General features: G+C 46.7%; 1 protein-coding gene across 1 annotated transcript in view; it reads right to left on the reverse strand.

Moving 5' to 3' along the window:
* itga9 (integrin, alpha 9) overlaps nucleotides 1-22170 on the reverse strand; it is a 574702-nt gene that overhangs the window by 466517 nt on the left and 86015 nt on the right. The window contains exon 9 of the mRNA XM_078540091.1: nucleotides 10724-10861. Coding sequence (XP_078396217.1) covers nucleotides 10724-10861 — 138 coding nt within the window. The remainder of the gene's footprint in view (nucleotides 1-10723; nucleotides 10862-22170) is intronic.

Genomic DNA, 22170 nt, shown 5'->3' on the forward strand with positions numbered 1-22170 from the left:
ATAGGATGCATATTAGCATGTGGGCAAGGGGCACTGACAGCTTGCTAGCAAATTGAGATGCAGGCCTCTGAGTGATGACAGAGGAAGATCAATAGGAGTGCTTCATTGCAAGAATAGGGCCCATCCATGGAACCAGGGTAAGGCTGGTGAATGTATGACTATTATGGTGACCAGATATTTGGAAGGGAATCAGCACAAGGTTTTTTTTTAATTTATTCTCCCACAGGATGTGGATGTTGCTAACTGGGCCAGCATTTATTGCCCATCCCTAATTCCCCTGGAGCAGGTGGTGTTGAGTCACCCTCTTCAACCACTACAGTCCATGTGGTACAGGTACACCCACAGTACTGTTAGGAAGGGAGTTCCAGGATTCTAACCCAGCGACAATGCAGGAATGCTGATATATTCCCAAATCAGGATGGTGTGTAACTTGGATGGAAATTTGCATGTGGCGGTGTTCCCATGTGTCTGCTTCCCTTGTACTTCTGGGTGCTCAAGGTCACCAGTTTGGAAGATGCTATCAGAGGAGCCTTAGTGAGTTTCTGCAGTGCATCTTGTAGCTGGTAGACACTGCTAACACTGTGCGCTGGAGATGTGAGTGAATGCTTAAGGTTAAGAGTAATTATGAAAGAGAGAACAGGGACATAAAAAAGTGAAAAGTTGTGAACTGTGTCTTGTAATAAGAAATGATCCAACCAAGATTCCTTTCATTCTATGGCCAAACATAAGAAAACCTTGGGAATGAGTGCATGTCAAGTTCTTTGAAGTGGAAGAGAAACGGTACTTTGTTTTATTCGATAGCTATAGCAAGTGAATAAATGTTGAGTCTATGCCCAATATCACAAGAGCCAAAACCATTGAGGTTTTGAGAAGTGGGTTTGCAATTTATGGGTTGCCAGAGCTGCTAGTGTCAGATAATGGTCCATAGTTTATATCAGAAGAGTGTGAAATATTTGAGTAAGAGGGAGTCAACCACACTCTAAAACTACCATGTCACCCAGTGTCAAATGGTATTGCAGAAAGAAGTATATAGATTGTGAAGAGATCTTTGCCAGGTGACAAGCTAGGCAGTAATTTCAACAAAAACAGAAAATACTGAAAAACTCAGCAAGCCTAACAGCATCTGTGGAGAAAAAGACAGAGTTAATGTTTCGAGTCCGTATGACTCTTCTTCAGAGCTGGGTTTTTCCAGCATCTTCTGTTTTTGTTTTAGATTTCCAGCATCCGCAGTATTTTTCTTTTATCTTAGGCAGTAATTTCCATGGTTTCTCTTTGACACAGGCTAGACAATTTGCTGTTCTCTTACAGAATAACTGTACAGTCTAAAACAGGTTGCTCACTATACAAGTTAATGTTAAAATGTGTTCCTACCACAAGGTTTAGTTTGTTCAAGCCTGGCATCAGTAGCAAAGTAAGAGAAAAGCAAGACAAAGTGAAGATGAGTCATGATACACCAGGCATGAAACTTAGGGCAGAATTTTACGCCAGTGGGATTTTATGATCCCAGCGAAGTCAATGGACTTCTGAATGGCTCATTGCGTTTTACGGTCCCGTCCCTAAAATTGCGCCCTTCGAGAGTTCAGTGCTGGCCAGAAGGTCATGGTGAAAAAACACCGAAATGATCAGGAGAAGTGTGTGATTGGAGTTGTTGTAAAGTGACCAGGTACATTCGCATATCTAGTGAAGAGTGGACAGAGACTCAGTCAGTGTCATGTAGATCATTTGCTTGAAAGAGGAAATTTTACAACAGGAGAAACTTCCTATAGACCACACACTTCTTACAACCGAAAGTGAAGGTCAAAAAGAAACTGAAAATTTGCCGGTGTTACAGGATCCACAGAGCAAAGTGAGTCAGGGTCTTTGGTTAAGACAAACTGATCAATATCATAGTCCCAATTATTAAGTGGAGTTGGTAGTCAAAGTTCAGGTTTGACACAGTCAGAGAGATGTTGAGAGAGCACAGTCAAGCTAATGAAAAGGGAAGGACATACACAGACAAAGAGAAAGAATAGGTTAATTGGAAGTATGTCCAATGATAATTTTTTGTTAAGGAAAACAAATGAAAAATTTTTTACACGTAAATTACTCTGGAAACATCAATCATATATATTTTAGTTGTGATTACAGTAACAACAAATATGTAACCCAAACTGTTAAATTTTGTGTCAGCCTGTTCCTGACCCACGGAACTCATTTCTCGCTATCTTGACTCCATTCTCTCTCCCCTTGTCCAGTCCCTTCCCACCTACATCCGTGATTCCTCTGACACCCTACATCATATCAACAATTTCCAGTTCCCTGGCCCCAACCGCCTCCTCTTCACCATGGACATCCAATCCCTCTACACCTCCATCCCCCACCGGGACGGTCTGATGGCTCTCCGCTTCTTCCTCGAACAGTGGCCCGAACAATCCCCATCCACCACTACTCTTCTCCGTCTGGCAGAACTTGTTCTCACACTGAACAATTTCTCCTTAAACTCCTCTCACTTCCTCCAAATAAAAGGTGTCGCTTTGGGTACCCGCATGGGCCCCAGCTATGCCTGTCTCTTTATGGGGTATGTGGAACATTCCTTGTTCCAGTCCTACTCCGGCCCCCTCCCACAACTCCTTCTCCGGTACATCGATGATTACTTCGGTGCTGCTTCATGCTCTCGTCTGGACCTGGAAAATTTTATTAATTTTGCTTCCAATTTCCACCCCTCCATCATTTTCACATGGTCTATGTCTGACACTTCCCTTCTCTTCCTTGACCTCTCTGTCTCAATTTCTGGTGATAGACTGTCCACCAATATCCATTACAAGCCTACCGACTCCCACAGCTACCTCGACAACAGCTCCTCACACCCCGCTTCCTGTAATGACTCCATCCCATTCTCTCAGTTCCTTCGCCCCCGTCGCATCTGTTCTGATGATGCCACTTTCAAAAACAGTTCCTCTGACATGTCCTCCTTCTTCCTTAACCGAGGTTTTCCACCCACGGTGGTTGACAGGGCACTCAACCGTGTCCGGCCCATCTCCCGTGCATCCGCCCTCACACCTTCTTCTCCCTCCCAGAAACATGATAGGGTCCCCCTTGTCCTCACTTATCACCCCACCAGCCTCCACATTCAAAGGATCACCCTCCGTCATTTCCGCCAACTCCAGCATGATGACACCACCAAACACATCTTCCCTTCACCCCCCCTGGCGGCATTCCATTGGGATCGTTCCCTCCGTGACACCCTGGTCCACTCCTCCATCACCCTCTACACCTCAACCCTCTCCCACAGCACCTTCCCATGCAACTGCAGAAGATGCAACACCTACCCCTTTACTACCCCCCTCCTCACCGTCCAAGGGCCCAAACACTCATTTCAAGTGAAGCAGCATTTCACTTATACTTCTCTCAACTTAGTCTACTGCATTCGTTGCTCCCAATGCAGTTTCCTCTACATTGGAGAGACCAAATGCAGACTGGGTGACCGCGTTGCAGAACACCTTCGTTCTGTCCGCAAGCATTACCCAGACCTCCCTGTCGCTTGCCATTTCAACGCTCCACCCTGCTCTCATGCCCACATGTCCGTCCTTGGCTTGCTGCATTGTTCCAGTGAAGCTCAACGCAAACTGGAGGAACAGCACCTCATCTTCCGACTACGCACTTTACAGCCTTCCGGACTGAATATCGAGTTCAACAATTTTAGATCATGAACTCTCTCCTCCATCCCCACCCCCTTTCCTTTTTTTCCAATAATTTATATAGATTTTTCTTTTCCCACCTATTTCCATTATTTTTAAATGTATTTCCATCCATTGTTTTATCTCTACCTTTTAGCCTTTTTCCATTCCTTCACCCCACCCCACCCCCACTAGGGCTATCTGTACCTTGCTTGTCCTGCTTTCTACCCTTAATTAGCATATTCCTTAGATAATATCACCACCTTCAACACCTCTTTGTCCTTTTGTCTGTGACATCTTTTGGTTATCTCCACCTATCATTGGCCCTCTATCCAGCTCTCTTGTCCCAACCCCCCGTCCCTTTAAACCAGCTTATATTTCACCCCATTACTATTTTTCCTTAGTTCTGTTGAAGAGTCATGCGGACTCGAAACGTTAACTGTGCTCCCTTCCACAGATGCTGCCAGACCTGCTGAGTTCCAGGTATTTTTGTTAAATTTCAAGTATTGATGATATTGGTCTAGTCATGTTGTATTCTGGGAACAAATGTACATGTACCATTTTACATTTTAATGTGTCAGTTGATTTTTAAGCGGGGAGGAAGATTGCAATGAGCATTTTGTTATATTGCCCTCTCTGTTGGGGAGGTGTAACTAAAGTTAGTTCAATAATGGCTACCTGCTGTACATCCACATGATCATCTTTTCTCAGTGCAATATACAAGTGTCCACCCTATCCCATGGATGCAGATCATCCTGCATTGGGCAGATAGTTCCGTAATTGTCTCCCTGGAGAGGTATAGTTTCTTCAGGCATTGCCTCTCCAACATTTGCAGGTATGTTAGCCTGGCCCTGTAAACTCTTGGATATGCTGGGGGCCTGCATCTGCCTCTTCCTTGCTGCCTGGCTTCCTGCCATTGTGCTTCCCCCTGTTGCTGCTGCTCCTGGGCAGCCTGTATTGGTTGTTGTGCTGCATGATGTTCCTGTGCAGCACTGATGCCCTCAGCGCACGAGAATGACTAAGTACAGGGTGAATGATTCCCAAAATGCCACAATCTCTCCCATTCTTTAAGGGCAGCCTCCAACGTGTTCCTCCCTTAAGGACTCAGGTATGTAAGGCCACTTTAATGAGTGCCCCCTCTGTCCCTAGGCTTTGCATTTTCCCTTTAATTTTTTGGACATAATACTTTTGGCTCAGGCACTTCCTGCCTCAGCCTCTGCCCTTCACAGTGTCCAACTATCAAGTTTGAACATGGAAAATCTCTCCATGGAAAATGCAGTTTCCTGTAACTCTCTCTCTTGCAATCAAAGATTCTCAGTGAGGCAGGTAAGTCACATTTAAGTAACCAGTGTTCAAAGGCAGGCTATTGAAGGCATGAGTTATTTACGTCAATTTCACTTAATCAGGAAGTCTGCATTAAATCCTGGTGAATAATATTTAAATTACATGCAAGTGGTCCATTTTGCATAAATATGAGTGTCCCACAGCTAAAAGGTGAAGCCTACCCACCGTCTTTCCCACTCCAGTGGGCTCCACAAAATCCAGCCCCACATTGTTGCTGTTTGTGGGCCTGTCAGGAAACTATCATATTTTTCCTTAATATTATTATGGGATATTTTAAAGCAGTGGGTGCATGTATGGTTCTGTGTGCGGGGCTCATTTAGTTAAACTAGAGACAATTAGACTGCAAGGTTTAAATTATCAAAGAAGTGAGGTGGAATGGAGATGAGTAAAGCCAGGGTGAGGTCAGCAGACACGGTGTGAATGAAATTTGCATTTTTAGATGTTTGATTTTCAAAGGGACATGGAGAATGTTTACAACTGGCAAGATAAATAAGGCAAGGTTATTATGTTGATTTTTCCCAAAAGTGCTAGCCATAATGAGAACATGAAAGATTTTTATATTCTGGGAAAAGTAACTTCTAAAGACAAGTGGAAACAACGGGATTTACAAACCAAAAGGGGTAAAATATATTTAAAAGAAGGATGGAAGGCTATGTGTGAGGACTATGTAAAACAGACTTGGGGAAAAACCTCTAGCCACCCTGCAGAAGTTTGCTGTTCCAGTAACCAAAGTTGTGTTAAAAGTCTTTGGAAGCCCATTGTCCAGTGGGTGCTTGTGGTAAAATGGCTGGATGACTTTATAAATTTGGAATCTATTTGGACTGTTGCCTTAAAGGGTGTGTGTAATTGGGAGTTTGGTTGAGTAGAAATTTTAGGAACATAACTATGTAACTGTAATCTTGTGTGTGTTTAAGTTTACTCTTCTTTTGCTCATAAATGTTTTAATTTAATCTTTAAAATTTCTAAAAGTGGTAGTGGACTCATTACTTCTGACTTCAGTGCACAAGCCTTCTCGTAATAAATACAAATTGCAAAATCATTGTGATAGTATGGCCAAGTTTCCCTTGTGGATTTGGTCAGCCTGGCTATTACCATCTGCCATATCATAACAGGGAACTTGCTGTAAATTGTGTTTCTGACACTGCAACTTTGACGGTACACTTAATAAAAACTTAATTGTCTGTAAAACACTTTGGGTCATCCCAAGATCATGAAAGAGACTGCAGAAATGCAAGTCCTTCCTTCTTTTATTTCAGACAATAAGGAGTCATCAGTTTGTAGTAAAGCCAGGCAATGGCAGAATATACTTGGAAAAAGGGTGAGAATGGAGCATTTCTACTTTAATTTTATTATTTTTCCATCCTTCCTGAAAAAGATTCCCTTGAGATGTGGAAAATGGGATACTGCAGAATCTTTGCAGGAAGGATTGTTAGAACAAAAGCATAATTAGAATGAACTTACAGGATGAAGTTCAAATATCCTCAAATGTTCATTTAGAATAAAAAAAGCTCTCAAATGGATGGAGGATGAGGTTAATCAGTAAAACATCAGTGTTACAACACCTAAAACAAAAATAAAAATACCTGGAAAAACTCAGCAGGTCTGGCAGCATCTGTGGAGAGGAGCACAGTTAACGTTTCGAGTCCGTATGACTCTTCAACAGAACTAAGTAAAAATAGAAAAGAGGTGAAATATAAACTGGTTTAAGGGGGTGGGGTTGGGACAAGTAGAGCTGGATAGAGGGCCAGTGATAGGTGGAGATAGCCAAAAGATGTCACAGACAAAAAGACAAAGAGGTGTTTAAGGTGGTGATATTATCTAAGGAATGTGCTAATTAAGGGTAGAAAGCAGGACAAGCAAGGTACAGATAGCCCTAGTGCGGGTGGGGTGGGGTGAAGGAATCAGAAAAGGCTAAAAGGTAGAGATAAAACAATGGATGGAAACACATTTAAAAATAATGGAAATAGGTGGGAAAAGAAAAATCTATATAAATTATTGGAAAAAAAGGAAAGGGGGTGGGGATGGAGGAGAGAGTTCATGATCTAAAATTGTTGAACTCGATATTCAGTCCAGAAGGCTGTAAAGTGCGTAGTCGGAAGATGAGGTGCTGTTCCTCCAGTTTGCGTTGAGCTTCACTGGAACAATGCAGCAAGCCAAGGACGGACATGTGGGCATGAGAGCAGGGTGGAGTGTTGAAATGGCAAGCGACAGGGAGGTCTGGGTAATGCTTGCGGACAGACCGAAGGTGTTCTGCAAAGCGGTCACCCAGTCTGCGTTTGGTCTCTCCAGTGTAGAGGAAACCGCATTGGGAGCAACTAATGCAGTAGACTAAGTTGAGGGAAGTATAAGTGAAATGCTGCTTCACTTGAAATGAGTGTTTGGGCCCTTGGACGGTGAGGAGAGGGGAAGTAAAGGGGCAGGTGTTGCATCTTCTGCGGTTGCATGGGAAGGTGCTGTGGGAGGGGGTTGAGGTGTAGGGGATGATGGAGAAGTGGACCAGGATGTCACGGAGGGAACGATCCCTATGGAATGCCGCCAGGGGGGGTGAAGGGAAGATGTTTGGTGGTGTCATCATGCTGGAGTTGGCGGAAATGGCGGAGGATGATCATTTGAATGTGGAGGCTGGTGGGGTGATAAATGAGGACAAGGGGGACCCTATCATGTTTCTGGGAGGGAGAAGAAGGTGTGAGGGCGGATGCGCAGGAGATGGGCCGGACACGGTTGAGCGCACTGTCAACCACCGTGGGTGGAAAACCTCGGTTAAGGAAGTAGGAAGACATGTCAGAGGAACTGTTTTTGTTACAAACCCTGCCCCCTACGCCATGTGAGGTAGCAATTTATTTGTTACTTTTTCCAATCTAGCACCTGCTGCTCATGGTGTGATCTTCTATGTATTGGAGCAGTCAAACATCAAACAGTTGATCAATTCACTAAACCTCACGATCTATCCCCAACCATGACAATGGGATAAACTGCAGTTTCTTTCATGAAAATTCAAATTCACTTTTTTGTAACATGGGATTTAAGCACACAACTGTGCAAAAGTTCAAAAACGGATCTTTTATTCTGCCGGCATCAAATTTGTATTATGTTATAACCGCGTGAGGAGGGTCAAATGGCTTCCCTCTTTGCCCTCTCCTCATTTGACGGCAACAGGTCTTTGTTTGCAAAGGGTATATTTGCAGATTTAGTGATTTTGCCAGTTCAGTGATTACTTAACTACTTATATACTGTGATCGTAAAAGAACCAATTGGCCAGGTTTTCTTGAGTTTAACAGAGAAAGGAGGTTAGCTTTAATGTCCTTAAACCAATCCAAGTAAAATGATAAAATATGCAACAACTTTCACACAGACACACACACACAATACAGATTACAGAATGGAGAAGGATAGGTTGCCCAAATTAGAGTCCAAAAAAAAGGAGTATACAGTCTGTCGTTTAATGACTCAAATGGCTTCAGACTGAATACGATTAGAAGATGTAGGCAACTGAGTTGGTTGTTCTTCGGGAGACAGTAGTACTCGGCTGGATTCTTTTAAGAAATCACTGTCTGCAGCAGGACATCCCTGGATGATAACAGTCGACAAACAGGGCTCAAAGGTTATCATCAGGTGGATTGGAGAAAAAAGGAGCCAGGAGGGACCCCACTTTGGTGTTCTCCCTAAGCTACTTGTCATCAGTTCTGCTGAGAAAACGTGCTTAAAACATACAAAGGGTCGGCTTGTAACGAGACCTTCCTTCTCCAACTGCCAGGGGAAAAATACATTGTCCATGTATTCCAAAGGTAACTAGATTAACTCATGTCTGGAAACTAGTTTAGCCAGGGTTCTATTGTCAAAGCGATTAGTCTTCATTGCCCGATTCTGAAAGTTGAATACCTCAGGTGATTGCCATCGATGCCTTGCTAATGAGACAGGAGTGCAAGTCCTTCATACTCCCCTGAAAGAGGTGTCAGCTGTGGCTCAGTTCATAGCACCCTCGCCTTTGAATCAGAGGGTTGTGGGTTCATGTCCCACTCCCGGAAACCAAGAACTGTGATTGTACTCAAAAGAGTTGCAATCTGTGACTGTTGATAACTCGAAAGAGTATACTCCCCTGAAGTCAATGTTCTTGATGGGTTTTGCAGACAGACTGACTCCATTCTACTGAATTGGAATGTGGAGTGTACTATAATGCAAATTGGGGTTAACAATCTTGAACTGAGAGTTCTTTAGGCTCTGTATTTTTAAAAAGTCTTGTTTTTAAACGTTCCATTCAGGTTTCCAGCCAATGGGTTAAAAATCATTATTTGGGATGAAACATGTCTTCACGGCAATGTTCATTTATGGAAAAGCTTGGCTCACAGGAACAAACTATTTACAATGGATGATCGTGGCCCAACACTCCAGACACACCTGAAAACCATTGAAAGCTCAACTCCTGATCTTGAATCAGGGTTGCAGAGCAGTGGGAGCAGGAATGCCTCATGTCCAGCAGAAGCGACACTTAGGGAACTTCTGAAATCTTCCTCATTTTGGGGCTTCTAAGACTCAGGGGGATTCTGCACTGTGCAGACAGTCTTCCTTAGTACCTGGCAGCTGTATGCTTGCTCCAATCCTCCTCATCGATTCTCCAGACACCGAAAGAGGCTCTGGGCTGCACTATTTGTGGCTCTTAATCCCTGCACTCTGTAGCTCACCATTCAATGGCTCCTGCTTCTTCTTTAGCCTGCTCCTCATGGCCTCTGGCTCCACCCCCAGTCTGCCAAAGACACTGCTTCTTGCACAGAGGGGCATATAGGGGCCAACCAGTTTCCCTGCCCGGTGCTAACCCCCCACCATCGCCAACTGCTGGTGGAGGCCCTGTTACATTTGAGTTAATAATCTGATAGCAAAACGGCACAAGAATCCAACACTCTAACTCAAAGGGCTAACAGTTTTTTATTTTGCCACCAAGAAGTGTGTTGATTACCTTACATCATGCTATTTTGATCCTAACATATCAGAAAAGCCCAAGAAGTATACATTTCATAGGGTTTTGATCAAAATGTGGAGTGCTGCTTGATGCGGAAGTGATTTGATGGGCAATATTCCCAATGATTAATCCTCCATGCCATATTTCCCACTCCACACACACACTGTCAATCAAATCTTTTATTGGGATGGAGCCTTGGAAACTTCAGACTGCACTGTATGCACATTCTGTGTACATTTTCCTATGTTACTGAAGCCCGTATCCCACTACCATTAAAATAAAAGCAAAATACTGTGGATGCTGGAAAACTGAAATAAAAACAGAAAGTGCTGATAATACTTAGCAGGTCTGGCAGCGTCTGTGGAGATGAGGGTCCCAGACCCGTATTTTCCTTTTGTTTCATTACATCCCACCCTCTACCCTATCCCAGACCTTCCTTTTTATTCTCCCTCCCCTTTTCACCGGCATAACACCCAACACATTTCTACCTTACTTCAGTTCTAATGAGTCAAATTCGACTCAAAACGTTGACTCCGTTTCTCTCCAGTGATGCGGGAAGACCTGCTGCGTATTTTTAGCACTTTGTTTTTATTCCATTACCATTAATATGTGGCCCAAACGTTCAAAATGGGGGTGAAATTGCACCCTTTTCATATGGCAAACATTTCTCTGGTTAACTCTGCACAGACAAAGAGAAAAGGCAGTTTCTCCCATTTAGTCTTTTTATCTAAATAAGCAACCAAACATTTGCTCCAAAGAGTAAACTTACATTGCCCCTGTTGATGAACACAGTCACTTGGCCTTCGTCTCTTATATCCGTGAACATGGGGGCTCCAACCAGAAGATCCGAGTAGCCATCTGAGTTCAAATCAACAGTGCACAGTGACGAGCCAAAGTAGGAGCCCAGCTAGAATGAAGAGATTCAAATTGCATCAATGTGTGTATTGGATAGACAATTCCGTCACTCAATAAAATCTTCGGTGGCTTCACATTTTAATATAACACAATAAAGTCCCACCATTCACAAAGGTTACGTTCCTGTGACACATCGCAAACAGCGAAATCGCGAATGATGAACGTACTTTACAATGGGAATCAAATAGATAGTTTCTAGCCATCCTAATATTTTACATGTATAAAGGACCAAAGGCAATAAAGACTATGTTTGTAATAAATTTAAAGAGAAATTTACTGGAGAAGTAGTTTAATAAAACAAGAAAGCAAGAAAAAAGAAAAATTTGTCACACACGCAGTACTTTATTTGGTGGACTGCGATCGGGGTCGCGGGGAGTTCTTGCCGCTGTCGGGGTCGCGGGGAGTTCTTGCCGCTGTCGGGGTCGCGGGGAGTTCTTGCCGCTGTCGGGGTCGCGGGGAGTTCTTGCCGCTGTCGGGGTCGCGGGGAGTTCTTGCCGCTGTCGGGGTCGCGGGGAGTTCTTGCCGCTGTCGGGGTCGCGGGGAGTTCTTGCCGCTGTCGGGGTCGCGGGGAGTTCTTGCCGCTGTCGGGGTCGCGGGGAGTTCTTGCCGCTGTCGGGGTCGCGGGGAGTTCTTGCCGCTGTCGGGGTCGCGGGGAGTTCTTGCCGCTGTCGGGGTCGCGGGGAGTTCTTGCCGCTGTCGGGGTCGCGGGGAGTTCTTGCCGCTGTCGGGGTCGCGGGGAGTTCTTGCCGCTGTCGGGGTCGCGGGGAGTTCTTGCCGCTGTCGGGGTCGCGGGGAGTTCTTGCCGCTGTCGGGGTCGCGGGGAGTTCTTGCCGCTGTCGGGGTCGCGGGGAGTTCTTGCCGCTGTCGGGGTCGCAGGGAGTTCTTGCCGCTGTCGGGGTCGCGGGGAGTTCTTGCCGCTGTCGGGGTCGCGGGGAGTTCTTGCCGCTGTCGGGGTCGCGGGGAGTTCTTGCCGCTGTCGGGGTCGCGGGGAGTTCTTGCCGCTGTCGGGGTCGCGGGGAGTTCTTGCCGCTGTCGGGGTCGCGGGGAGTTCTTGCCGCTGTCGGGGTCGCGGGGAGTTCTTGCCGCTGTCGGGGTCACGGGGAGTTCTTGATGCTGTCAGGGTCACAGGGAATTCTTGCCGCTATCGGGGTCACGGGGAGTTCTTGCCGCTGTCGGGGTCACGGGGAGTTCTCGTTGCTGGGGCCATGGGGATGGGAGGTGTGGGAAGAGGCTGGCTGCAAGAAATACGACATGGGCACCTTCGTTTTTTGGAGGTTTTCTTTTATTCAGCTTTTTCTAAAGGCTGCTTCTATTTTTTTATTTTTAAAACCATGTATAAGTGCATTTGGGCCCACAATGGGTGAACTGGTGTACAAAGACTTTTGCGTGGATAAGCGAATTCGCGAAAGAGGAAGTCTGGAGCACGTTTCTGCGCTTAATGTTTTAATCTAAGGAAATTCAAAGCTCAGTTGCCTGAAAATCAATTGCTGAATGAAGCAGGTGCTATTCTTTATTGTACTTTCAATCTAAAAGTGTTCTGAGTGAGCAGTCATGCCCACCAGAAACATATATTGGACGTGCATGGAGCCTGATGATCCAAGCAATTAGAATGAAGAGTCAGAGAATCATGTAGGGCCCATACACAAATTTCTGATCAGCCCTGGTGTTGATTGGGGCTTCACAGCAAGTGGCAGGAAGTCAGAAATTAATGCCTTTAATATCATATTGAAGAAGGGGTCAGCCACTGGATAGAATGTTTGTTTAAATAATACACACACACAACCCTTGATAAAGTACTTTGAGTTCTCCCAACAGTCTGCTATTTTCCACTCTGTTGGAACTCACACTGCTTAGTGACGGCTGATCATTAGGTTTAGTAGGTATCATCGTGTTGTGTGGCACTACCGCTATGCTATATAGGATAGATTTCAAACTGATCTAGCAACTCAAAACTGGGCAACCATGAGGCGCTGTGGGCCATCAGCAGCAGCAGAATTGTACTCAACCACCATCTGTAACCTCATGGCCCGGCATATCCCCCACTCTACCATTACCACCAAGCCAGGGAATCGACCCTGGTTCAATGAAGAGTGCAGGAGGGTATGCCAGGAACAGCACCAGGCATGCCTAAAATGAGGTGTCAACCTGGTGAAGCTACAACCCAGGACTACTTGTGTGCCAAATAGCATAAGCAGCAAGTGATAGACAGAGCTAAGCGGCTCTACACCCAATGGATCAGATCTAAGCTCTGCAGTCCTGCCACATCCAGTCGTAAATGGTGGTGGACAATTAAACAAATCACTGGAGGAGGTGTCTTACCTAGCACAAAGGAAGATAGTTGTGTTTGTTGGAGGTCAATCACCTCAGCTGCAGGACTCCTCAGGGTAGTGTCCTAGGCCCAACCATCTTCAGCTGCTTCATCAATGACCTTCCTTCCATCATAAGATCAGAAGTGGGGATGTTCACGGTCAGCACCATTCGCAACTCCTCAGATACTGAAATAGTCCATGTCCAAGTGCTGCAAAACCTGGACTATATCCAGGCTTGGGCTGACAAGTTGCAGGTAACATGCGAGCCACACAAGTGCCAGGCAATGACCATCTCCAACAAGAGAGAATCTAACCATTGCTAAATCCTCCACTATCAACATCCTGGGGGTTACCATTGACCAGAAACTGAACTGGACTAGCTATATAAATACTGTGGCTACAAGAGTAGTTCAGAGGCTAGGGATCCTGCAGCTAGTAACTCACCTCCTGACTCCCCAAAGCCTGTTCGCCATCTGCAAGGCTCAAGTCAGGAGTGTGATGGAATATTCTCCACTTGCCTGGATGAGTGCAGCTCCAACAACATTCAAGAAGCTTGATACCATCCAGGACAAAGCAGCCCACTTGATTGGCACCACATCCACAAACATTCACTCACTCCACCACCGACGAACAGTGTGTACTATCTACAAGATGCACTGCAGAAACTCACCAAGGTTCCTTAGGCAGCACCTTCCAAACCCACAGCCACTACCATCTAGAAGGACAAGGGCAGCAAACATTTGGGAATACCACCACCTGGAAGATCCCCTCCAAGGCACTCACCATCCTGACTTCGAAATATTTCGCAATTCCTTCACTTTCGCTGGGTCAAAATCCTGGATCTCCCTTCCCTAACAGCACTATGGGTGTACCTACACCACATGGACTGCAGTGGTTCAAGGAGGCAGCTCACCACTATCTTCCGGAGGACATTTAGGGATGGGCAATAAATGCTGGCCGAGTCAGCAACACCCACATCCCATAAATGAATTTAAAAAAACACATCCAACAAGGTAAACTAATGATGGTTAGTTGTGCTTAAGTACTCTTTAAGGAGCAGTGCTTCACAGTACACAGTGAAAAACTGCTGAGATGCTTAAATCCAGACAAGCAAAAACCAATTAACACAATTATAATTGTTACGGATTTTCTACTTCCGTACCCAAAGCCTAGTCTGCTATTGATGCCCAGTAACAAGTCAGGGTCAGGGAGGCAGCAGCTTCCTTTCTGGCAAGTTAAAGCGATGTACAATATATTTTTGGACATACACAAGTGATCCCACCCAATAAATAAGGAAAAGGACCTGGGAGGAGATGGCTTCAACAATCACCTGCCAGGTCAAAGATTGATAACAAGGTGCAGTTCACTGATAATTGAAAACATGTACCTTATTGCCAGACAAACTCTCACAAAGGAAACCAGACACAATCCGGTCCTTCCAACACCTCTCCCAAACCCATCTTACATCATTGTTTCCATAGTCGTATCTCCATTATCATAGCGAACGCTGGGCTAGCAGGAAGTGATTCTTGGCAGCAATGCTAAAGTTGTCAGAAAGATCAGCCAGCAGCACAGTTAATAGTTTTCACTGCTATGCACATTTACAATCAATTATTGTGCAGTGTATTCATCCAGACTCTAGAGGGGGAACTAGGAACAAAGGTAATCTGGTACCAAAACAGAAAATGATAGAAATACTTGGCAAGTCAGACAGCATCTATGGAAAGAGAAGCAGAACTACTCATGCTGAGTATTTCCTGCATTTTCTGTTTTTATTTCAGATTTCCAGCTTCCGAGGTATTTTTCTTAAAAATTATGGGGTGTTTCTAATAATTGTAACAACCAAGGACTTTCTGCAATTAAATGTGTGGTTTAAAGAAAACATGTATTTTATAACAATGATGCCTCAAAAGCATTAATGAGAGTTTTTTTTTTTACAGGTAATTTCAGGAGGTATAAGTATGATTCAGTTTTGCATGGCACAAAGGCTTCATTCGGCTATAGGCTCATATTTTTCTGAAGTAAATAACCATACATCCAATGTCTCCCCTATCAATACAAGTAATAGTGCACTGCTATTAGTAATATGGGGGTTACATTTTGCTTCATTACCAACCCATTTGTAGCTTAAACTACAATAGCAGTAGGAACAAATTCTCAAAAGAAAGTGAACCACCCATGATGGCTGGAGGTCTACCCTTTCCGATTTTCAGACAGATCTCAACCAAGGTGGCTAGAGCATCTGCTGGAACAGACGAGGGCCTCTCTAATGAACGCAAGTCATGGTCAAATTACACAGTTGCGGTGCAATGCCATCCTCTCTATTTGCATTACTACCGGCAGCTCTTCAACCCGCCTGCTGACCACGTGTGGCACAAGTTGGGATGAAGCATTGCATAACTGCCTCTGTTGTGGTACTGCAGCTCGGCACGCTCACTGATCTGTACGTGAACAGACTGCAGGGCATCCAGGATGCAATGAAAGCCTCCATCCGTTCAACCTCAATACCTGTCCAAGGCGGAGGAAATGGTGAAAGCTGGCGTGGCATCAGTATGAGAAGGCCTGAGAAATGCTTCAAAGAAGGTCTAGATGTAGCCTTCATTGCTCTCACACAGTGTGCAGAGTTTCAATGCCATCCACCTGAATCCCAGGCAAGCTTGTAGTTGACTCCACCATTTAGTCCATACATACTTGTCCCATTACCATCTCGTTTTATATTACGCTTAATCTCTCCAGCCTATAAGTCCTTTCCTCCCTTCCCCTCCTTTCTCAAAAACTATAACACCTCTAAACACACTCAGTCCCTCAAAGGGCACTGGCCTGAAATATTATTTCTATCCATGGATGCTGCCAGACCTGCTGAGTATTTCCAGCCTTTTCTGTTTTTATTTTGCTGCAGAATTTCCCCTCCAGGCAGTCCAATTAATTTAGCAATTGCTGATAGACAGAAAGCCCCTAAAATTTAAATCTTTGCCCTCGTCAGCAGGGCTAATATGTTTGGGTACATTCCATGAGCATGTCCTATCCTTTCAACCCGCCCCTGCTCACTTTGCTCAGTGAATCAAGGGCCTAAGTTTTTCCCTCGTCGGGCGCGTGCCCGGGGGCGGTCGGGAAACAGGCCTCTGACAGCGATCGGCCCATGACCACGATTTCACACTGACTGGCCAATTAAGGCCCACCCATCATAAAATGCATCTTCCGAATGGTCGGGAAGCGCGGGCGGGGGCCTGTCGGGCGCCGGGTCCAATGGCGACCCAGCAGCTGGTTTAAAATTGGCAGAGGCAGTTCCCTGAAGGCTGCCAGGGGAGAATCTTTCAGTGGTCTGGAGGTTGGAGCAATGGCCTCACCAGCGGCTGGAGACGTCAGGCGGGAGGGCAGGTCGAGTGGGAATTCCATCGCCCATTTCTCGGATGAGTGACTCGCGGTCCTTGTGGAGGAGGTGAGTGTCAGGCAGGACACCCTCGTTCCCAGGGACGGCAGGAGGAGGCCACCACACAGAGCAAAAAAGCTTAGGAGGTGGTGGCAGCTCAGATCAGCAGCTATGACATTATGAGGTGCACACAGGAGCAGTGTCGTAAAAGGTTCAATGACTTACTGCATTCGGCAAAGGTGAATAACGTGTTGGCATGGATCAGTGTGGAGAAGTGCTAAGGGCTGGCCATCGCCCTGTGGAGCTCAGGGGTGTTAGAGTCTGAATGCCAACCGTCAATGCTGCCAGAGCTGGCCAAGGGGGTGAGCCCTGGCTGCTGGGTCTGAGTGCCCTGTGGCTCGAGGGCCACAGCTCTGATGTGCTCTGCAAGTGGTCCTCAGGTGGAGTTGGCCAAGCCTCAATGGCACTGCAGGTAGAAGGTGAACTAACCAATGCTCCTCTGTCCTTTCAGGAGAAGAAGAGGAGCCATAACACCATCAAGAGGCTCAGGCAGAAGCCCCCCAAACCTCCTAAGCATGATGAGGTTTGAAATGGATGCTTTGGAGCTGAAGAGCCGCCACCCATCTCGGTCAGCCAGTCATGGAGAGGCAGGGGTCTCTGACGAAGGTAAGAGTACAAGGCACAGAGGTGAGAGTTTCGGATGGTGCAAACGTTCTTGTGCAGTTTCATCATTAATGGGAGCCTCAAACCTGGAGTCCCCATTGATCACTGAAAGACGATGGCACTGTGATGCAGATTTCCATTGTCACCAGGGTGCCTGGCACAATGACAGTGTGATGACTTAAACTAATGATGTTGTTGTTCTCCATTAGATTCGCCAGCACGCACTCGTATGCAGGACCCCAAAGAGCCAGAGGACTGCCAGGCCTCAGATGCACCTGCGTCACACCCCAGCTCTGAACCAGGCACTAGCACAGATACCAGCACCTCGGCGGGTGTTTGGTCGTCAGCTAGAGTGTCGGTGCACAGCGGTGAGGGCACTTCACACTCGCTTGAGGAGCAGGCGGAGGCAGAGAGTGCCCAGGGTGCCAGCAATTGGAACATTGCTGAAGACCAGGAACATGCCGATTCGAAAGCTGATGATGAGCCTCTGGAATCGTCCATTAAGCGGCAGAGGCTGGACGTCCTGCGGAATGTGCGGGAGGGTCTGGCAGAGATCCACGAGGGTATGTGTGCCATGGTCTCTGTTGTGGAGGAGCCCATGTGGGGCACAAGCACTGCTTTGTCCCTCAAGGCCGAGCTCACTGCCTCCTCCATTGAGCGAGTGATGACTCTCATGGAGAGGCAGCTCTAGGGTCAGAATCAGGGATTCCTGAGGTTGCGCTTGGATCTGCAAGCCCTCACACAGCCAATGACCTCAGGTGGTCAGTGCCAGTGTGGGCGATGGATGAGGCACCCAGTATCCCAGCTAGGTGCCCATCCATCAATGGAAAGCAGGGAGCTCCAGAGAGGTCTCATATTGGCACACCACCTACTTGTTGTCTCTGCGGGCGCCTCTAAGGGCACTCTGGATGATGGCAGCAGCTCCTCTGCCCCTCTGCCAGTGACCATGGCATCTGATGAGGCTGCGATGACTGGGGAGATGCCAGCCGTGGCACTGGCTGCTCCCTCCCAGGTGGGGTCAGCACAGGCTCCACTGGCCAGAGGACGACCGCCAAGGCCAACAAGACGTCAGAGTGAGCAGGCTGCCTCCAATGCTGCTGCCAGTGAGGCCGAGGGGGTGGGGCACAAAAACGTAGCACGCGTAAACATAAGTTTAAGGCACAATGAGCACAAGAGGGGCTGTTCTCAGGTGATCTTCCATTCTGCAATGTTTTGTTAATATGTTTACTGGTGCAGCCAACACCAGATATAGTTCTGTTCATTTGATGTGAGTGTCAAAATTATATAAATTTTGCTTTTGTCTTAATGGCCTGAGTATGCTTCAAATTTTTTTGTAGGTGCACGGCACGTCAATATCTCATGCTGGACATGAGTGGTTCTAATATTTATTGCACAGGCACTGAGTGGGCTTTGGGTTCAAATGAAAGGGTCATTTCAGACATCCGGGATGGAGGCGGCAGCCCTGGCATGAGGTGGAAGCAGATCTCTGGCAGTCTAGCTGAAGGAATGTTGGATCAAGGTGCCCCTGCCTCCCTGAAGGGTACAGAGGTCTGCCTCCACGCCCTCAGCATTCTCTTCACCTTGCTCCTCTTCTGACTCACTACTGGATTCATCCTCTGTGGCCTGTGGAGCTGCCTCACGATCTTCTTTCTCCAGTGTGTCCCTCCTTGCCAGTGCCAGATTGTAGAGAGTGCAGCATGCAACCACTATCAGTGACACCAGCTCTGGGGGGTATGGTAGTGCTCCCCCTCAACGGTCCAGGCATAGGAAACGCATCTTCAGGAGACCTATGGTCCTCTCTATCACTGCCTTTGTGGAAGCATGACCCCTTTATAACACTGCTCCGCCTCTGTTCTTGGGTGGCGGAGAGGCATCATGAGCCATCTTTTCAACTGATATCCCTGGTCACCCAGCAGCCATCCATCCAGTAGGGCTGGAGCCCTGAACAGCCTTGGCACCAGGGAGTGTCAGAGGATGTCTGCATCATAGGAACTGCCAGGGTACCTTGCACAGACTTGCAGAATCTGCGTCTTGTGGTCACAAACTATCTGGATGTTCATTGAGTGGAATCCTGTTGACTAAGGCACCCGGCTGACCCACTGGCGCCTTGATGGCCACATGTGTGCAGTCGGTTGTACCTTGGTTGCGGGGGAACCCAGCATTCTCTGCAAACCCTCTGGAGCGCTCAGCCTGGCTGGCCTCGTCCGTATGGAAATGAATAAATGGCATTACCCGCCTGAACAGAGCTTCAGTCACCAGCTTAACACAACTGTGGACAACTAATTGGGACACTCCACAAAGATCCCTCATTGACCCCTGGAAAGAGCCGGACGCATAGAAGTTGAGGGCCACTGTGACCTTCAAAGCCACTGGCAGGGGGTGTCCACCTACACAGTTGGAGGTGATCTCAGGCACAATCATCTGATAAATGGAGTTCACTGTCTCCCTGGAGAGGTGGAGCCTCCTTCGGTATTGCACCTCGGACATATTGAGGTAGCTGCATCGCTGCCTGTAAACCCTGGCAGCAGGACAGTGGCATCTTCTACGGCCCCTAACGCCTTGGACTACCTGCTGCCCTGCGCCCCTTGTGCCTGCGCCTCTCCTCCCACAGGTTGCTCCCCTGGAAGCTGCATTGGGACACCTGGCCTCCTCTCCCTTCTACCCCTCTCTTCCTCCTAAGAGGAGCTGCCACCAGCAGAGAGCACAATCCCCATTACCAGGGTAACAGAAGGCTGTCTGATACCTGGAAGGGTCCACATGGTCAAAATTCTCCCTGGGCCTTGGAAACACTAATGAGTCCTGAAATGAAGCCTGGAAACGCTAGGAATGAAGCTCAGAACAGAGATGAAGCTGTCAAGTTCAAATAAGCAACCAGCAGCAAACTACCTCCTAAACTCCTCATTACTTACACTGGCAATGCTGCTGATCCTTTTCATCCCACCCTTGGATGAAGTTTTGTAAAAGGTGGGCTACCCACCCGCCTAAACTCGCAAACAATTGCCTTTTTAATGGCCTTAAGTGGCCTTTTAATTGTTGACGGGCGTGGCTCCATCACCCGTGTGCGCCTGCCGACCTGAAGATTGCTCAAATGCAGGATGATGTCAGAACGTTCACCCGACGTCATCTCACACGATTTTATACCCTTTCAGGTCGGGCACGCACCCGCTCGTGGAACGTAAAATTCTGCCCAAGCAGTGTACACCCCTCAAGCTAACTATCCACAGCATGTGCTGGTGCTTGGAAATGATGGGGAACTAAAGCTATAACAACGCAGCTGTTCGTTTATGTTAAAATTGAGTTGGCAAACTGCATTCATCTTTGACCAGTTTTAAGACTTTATAAATGTTGTTATGCCTGTAATAGCAATGTTTTTATTTAGATAGTAGCTTGAAAAGAAAAGGTATAAGATGTATTTTTGTCTGATGTAAATTAAATGACAACTGCTAGATTCTTGCTGTCATATCCCCACAATACCAATACTTTTTATTTTTCTTTCACTGGCTTGTGAAAAATTTCTGGAGTAATTTGAAATACTATCTAGATACAGATAAGTGAGTAAACACAGCTGTTTCTGTCTGAAATAGGTGCAGCACTTCATGCATAACCGGCAACTCTGAAATTGATGTTAATGCAAATACGGAAGTTAAGGATTACACATTTAAGTATTGCTGAAAAAGGAGACATGTTGCCAAAGGTTTTCAGCTTGCACTCATCAGGACAGTTTACCAGAATATCAATAGTGAAGGAAACAACAATTTATAATGCTTAAGAGAGTGCTGATTGGTTGGCAAGTAGATTCTGATTGGTAGAGGCATTGATATGGAGAGTGCATTAGGGAACATTTAATTGCCAAGAATTTTTTCAAATTCAAACGAGGCAAGTTGGCTTTGATTGGTCACACCATTGCCATGGGGAATGAACCAGGGAATGGCTGTGCCCCAAGCTTTTGTTTAGTTGAAAAGAGCGCAATGTGTGGACATGCTCCTTCTGTCTGTGAAAGACAGGGACCTGTGTGTGAATGTATATAGCTTCCAGTATGCAGCAAGCCTGACTCAATCTTAAATTGATTGTCAGCACAACCAGAATTGTTTAGCAAGTATTGTCCAATCAAGGAATCACATCTAATATTGGACACTATGGGCAGAATTTTCCGTGCCCGTTGGCACCAGGCGTCATGGCGGGCGTGAGCAGACAATATAGTGGGAAGGCCAAAAATCAGTTTCACTGTCGTGAAACCAGTTTGAAATTTCTGGGCACGTCAATGGCGCGCCGCGTTTTGCGCCGCTGCACACCGGGAGCTTCATTTTAATACATCTGCATATTATTATAAGCCCTGTTCACCAGAATCATCCACCCACACTGGATCATCCAGGCATGTCAGCAATTTATAAGGCATGAACCTGGTGTGCTGCACTTCAATGTGAACTCGGAGGTGGGTGTATGGCAACATTGCTTAGCGCTCACAAGGGTCGCCTGTTGACTTAAAGGTTGAGGCGCCGCACATTCAGGTGAGAACAAAGGCAAGTCGCTTTTTCCCAGCTGACTGACAGTGCGATGCCGGGTCAAGAGCTGCACTGTGGTTGGGGCGAGTTGGTGGGGGGCAAGAGCTGGACTGTGGGTAATGGTGGTGCACAAGCACGTGCGGGCTGGGGGCGGAGGGGAGCGGCTATTCATTAGGGAATAAAGTTACCATTCCTCCACAGCTGAGATGGTTCAGACGCAGCCACATTGACATGCTTAGAGTTGGGCCTCTAGCTTATCTTCCCACTTGAGCAAAATAGAGGCCTGAAAGTGCCACCAAATGGTCCAGAGCTCTTTGCCCCTCGGGCACAGACTGCAAACTAATGAGTGTTTTAGTGGACTGCAAAACAATTGGATGACTGTGTACGTTGTACAATCTCCTTGCTAAAGCTGGCCATGGAGCAGTCACTGGTGGAGGCGCTCACAGCCCCTTGCAAT

Source organism: Cetorhinus maximus, chromosome 4, assembly GCF_964194155.1.
Source record: "Cetorhinus maximus chromosome 4, sCetMax3.hap1.1, whole genome shotgun sequence".
NCBI lineage: Eukaryota > Metazoa > Chordata > Chondrichthyes > Lamniformes > Cetorhinidae > Cetorhinus > Cetorhinus maximus.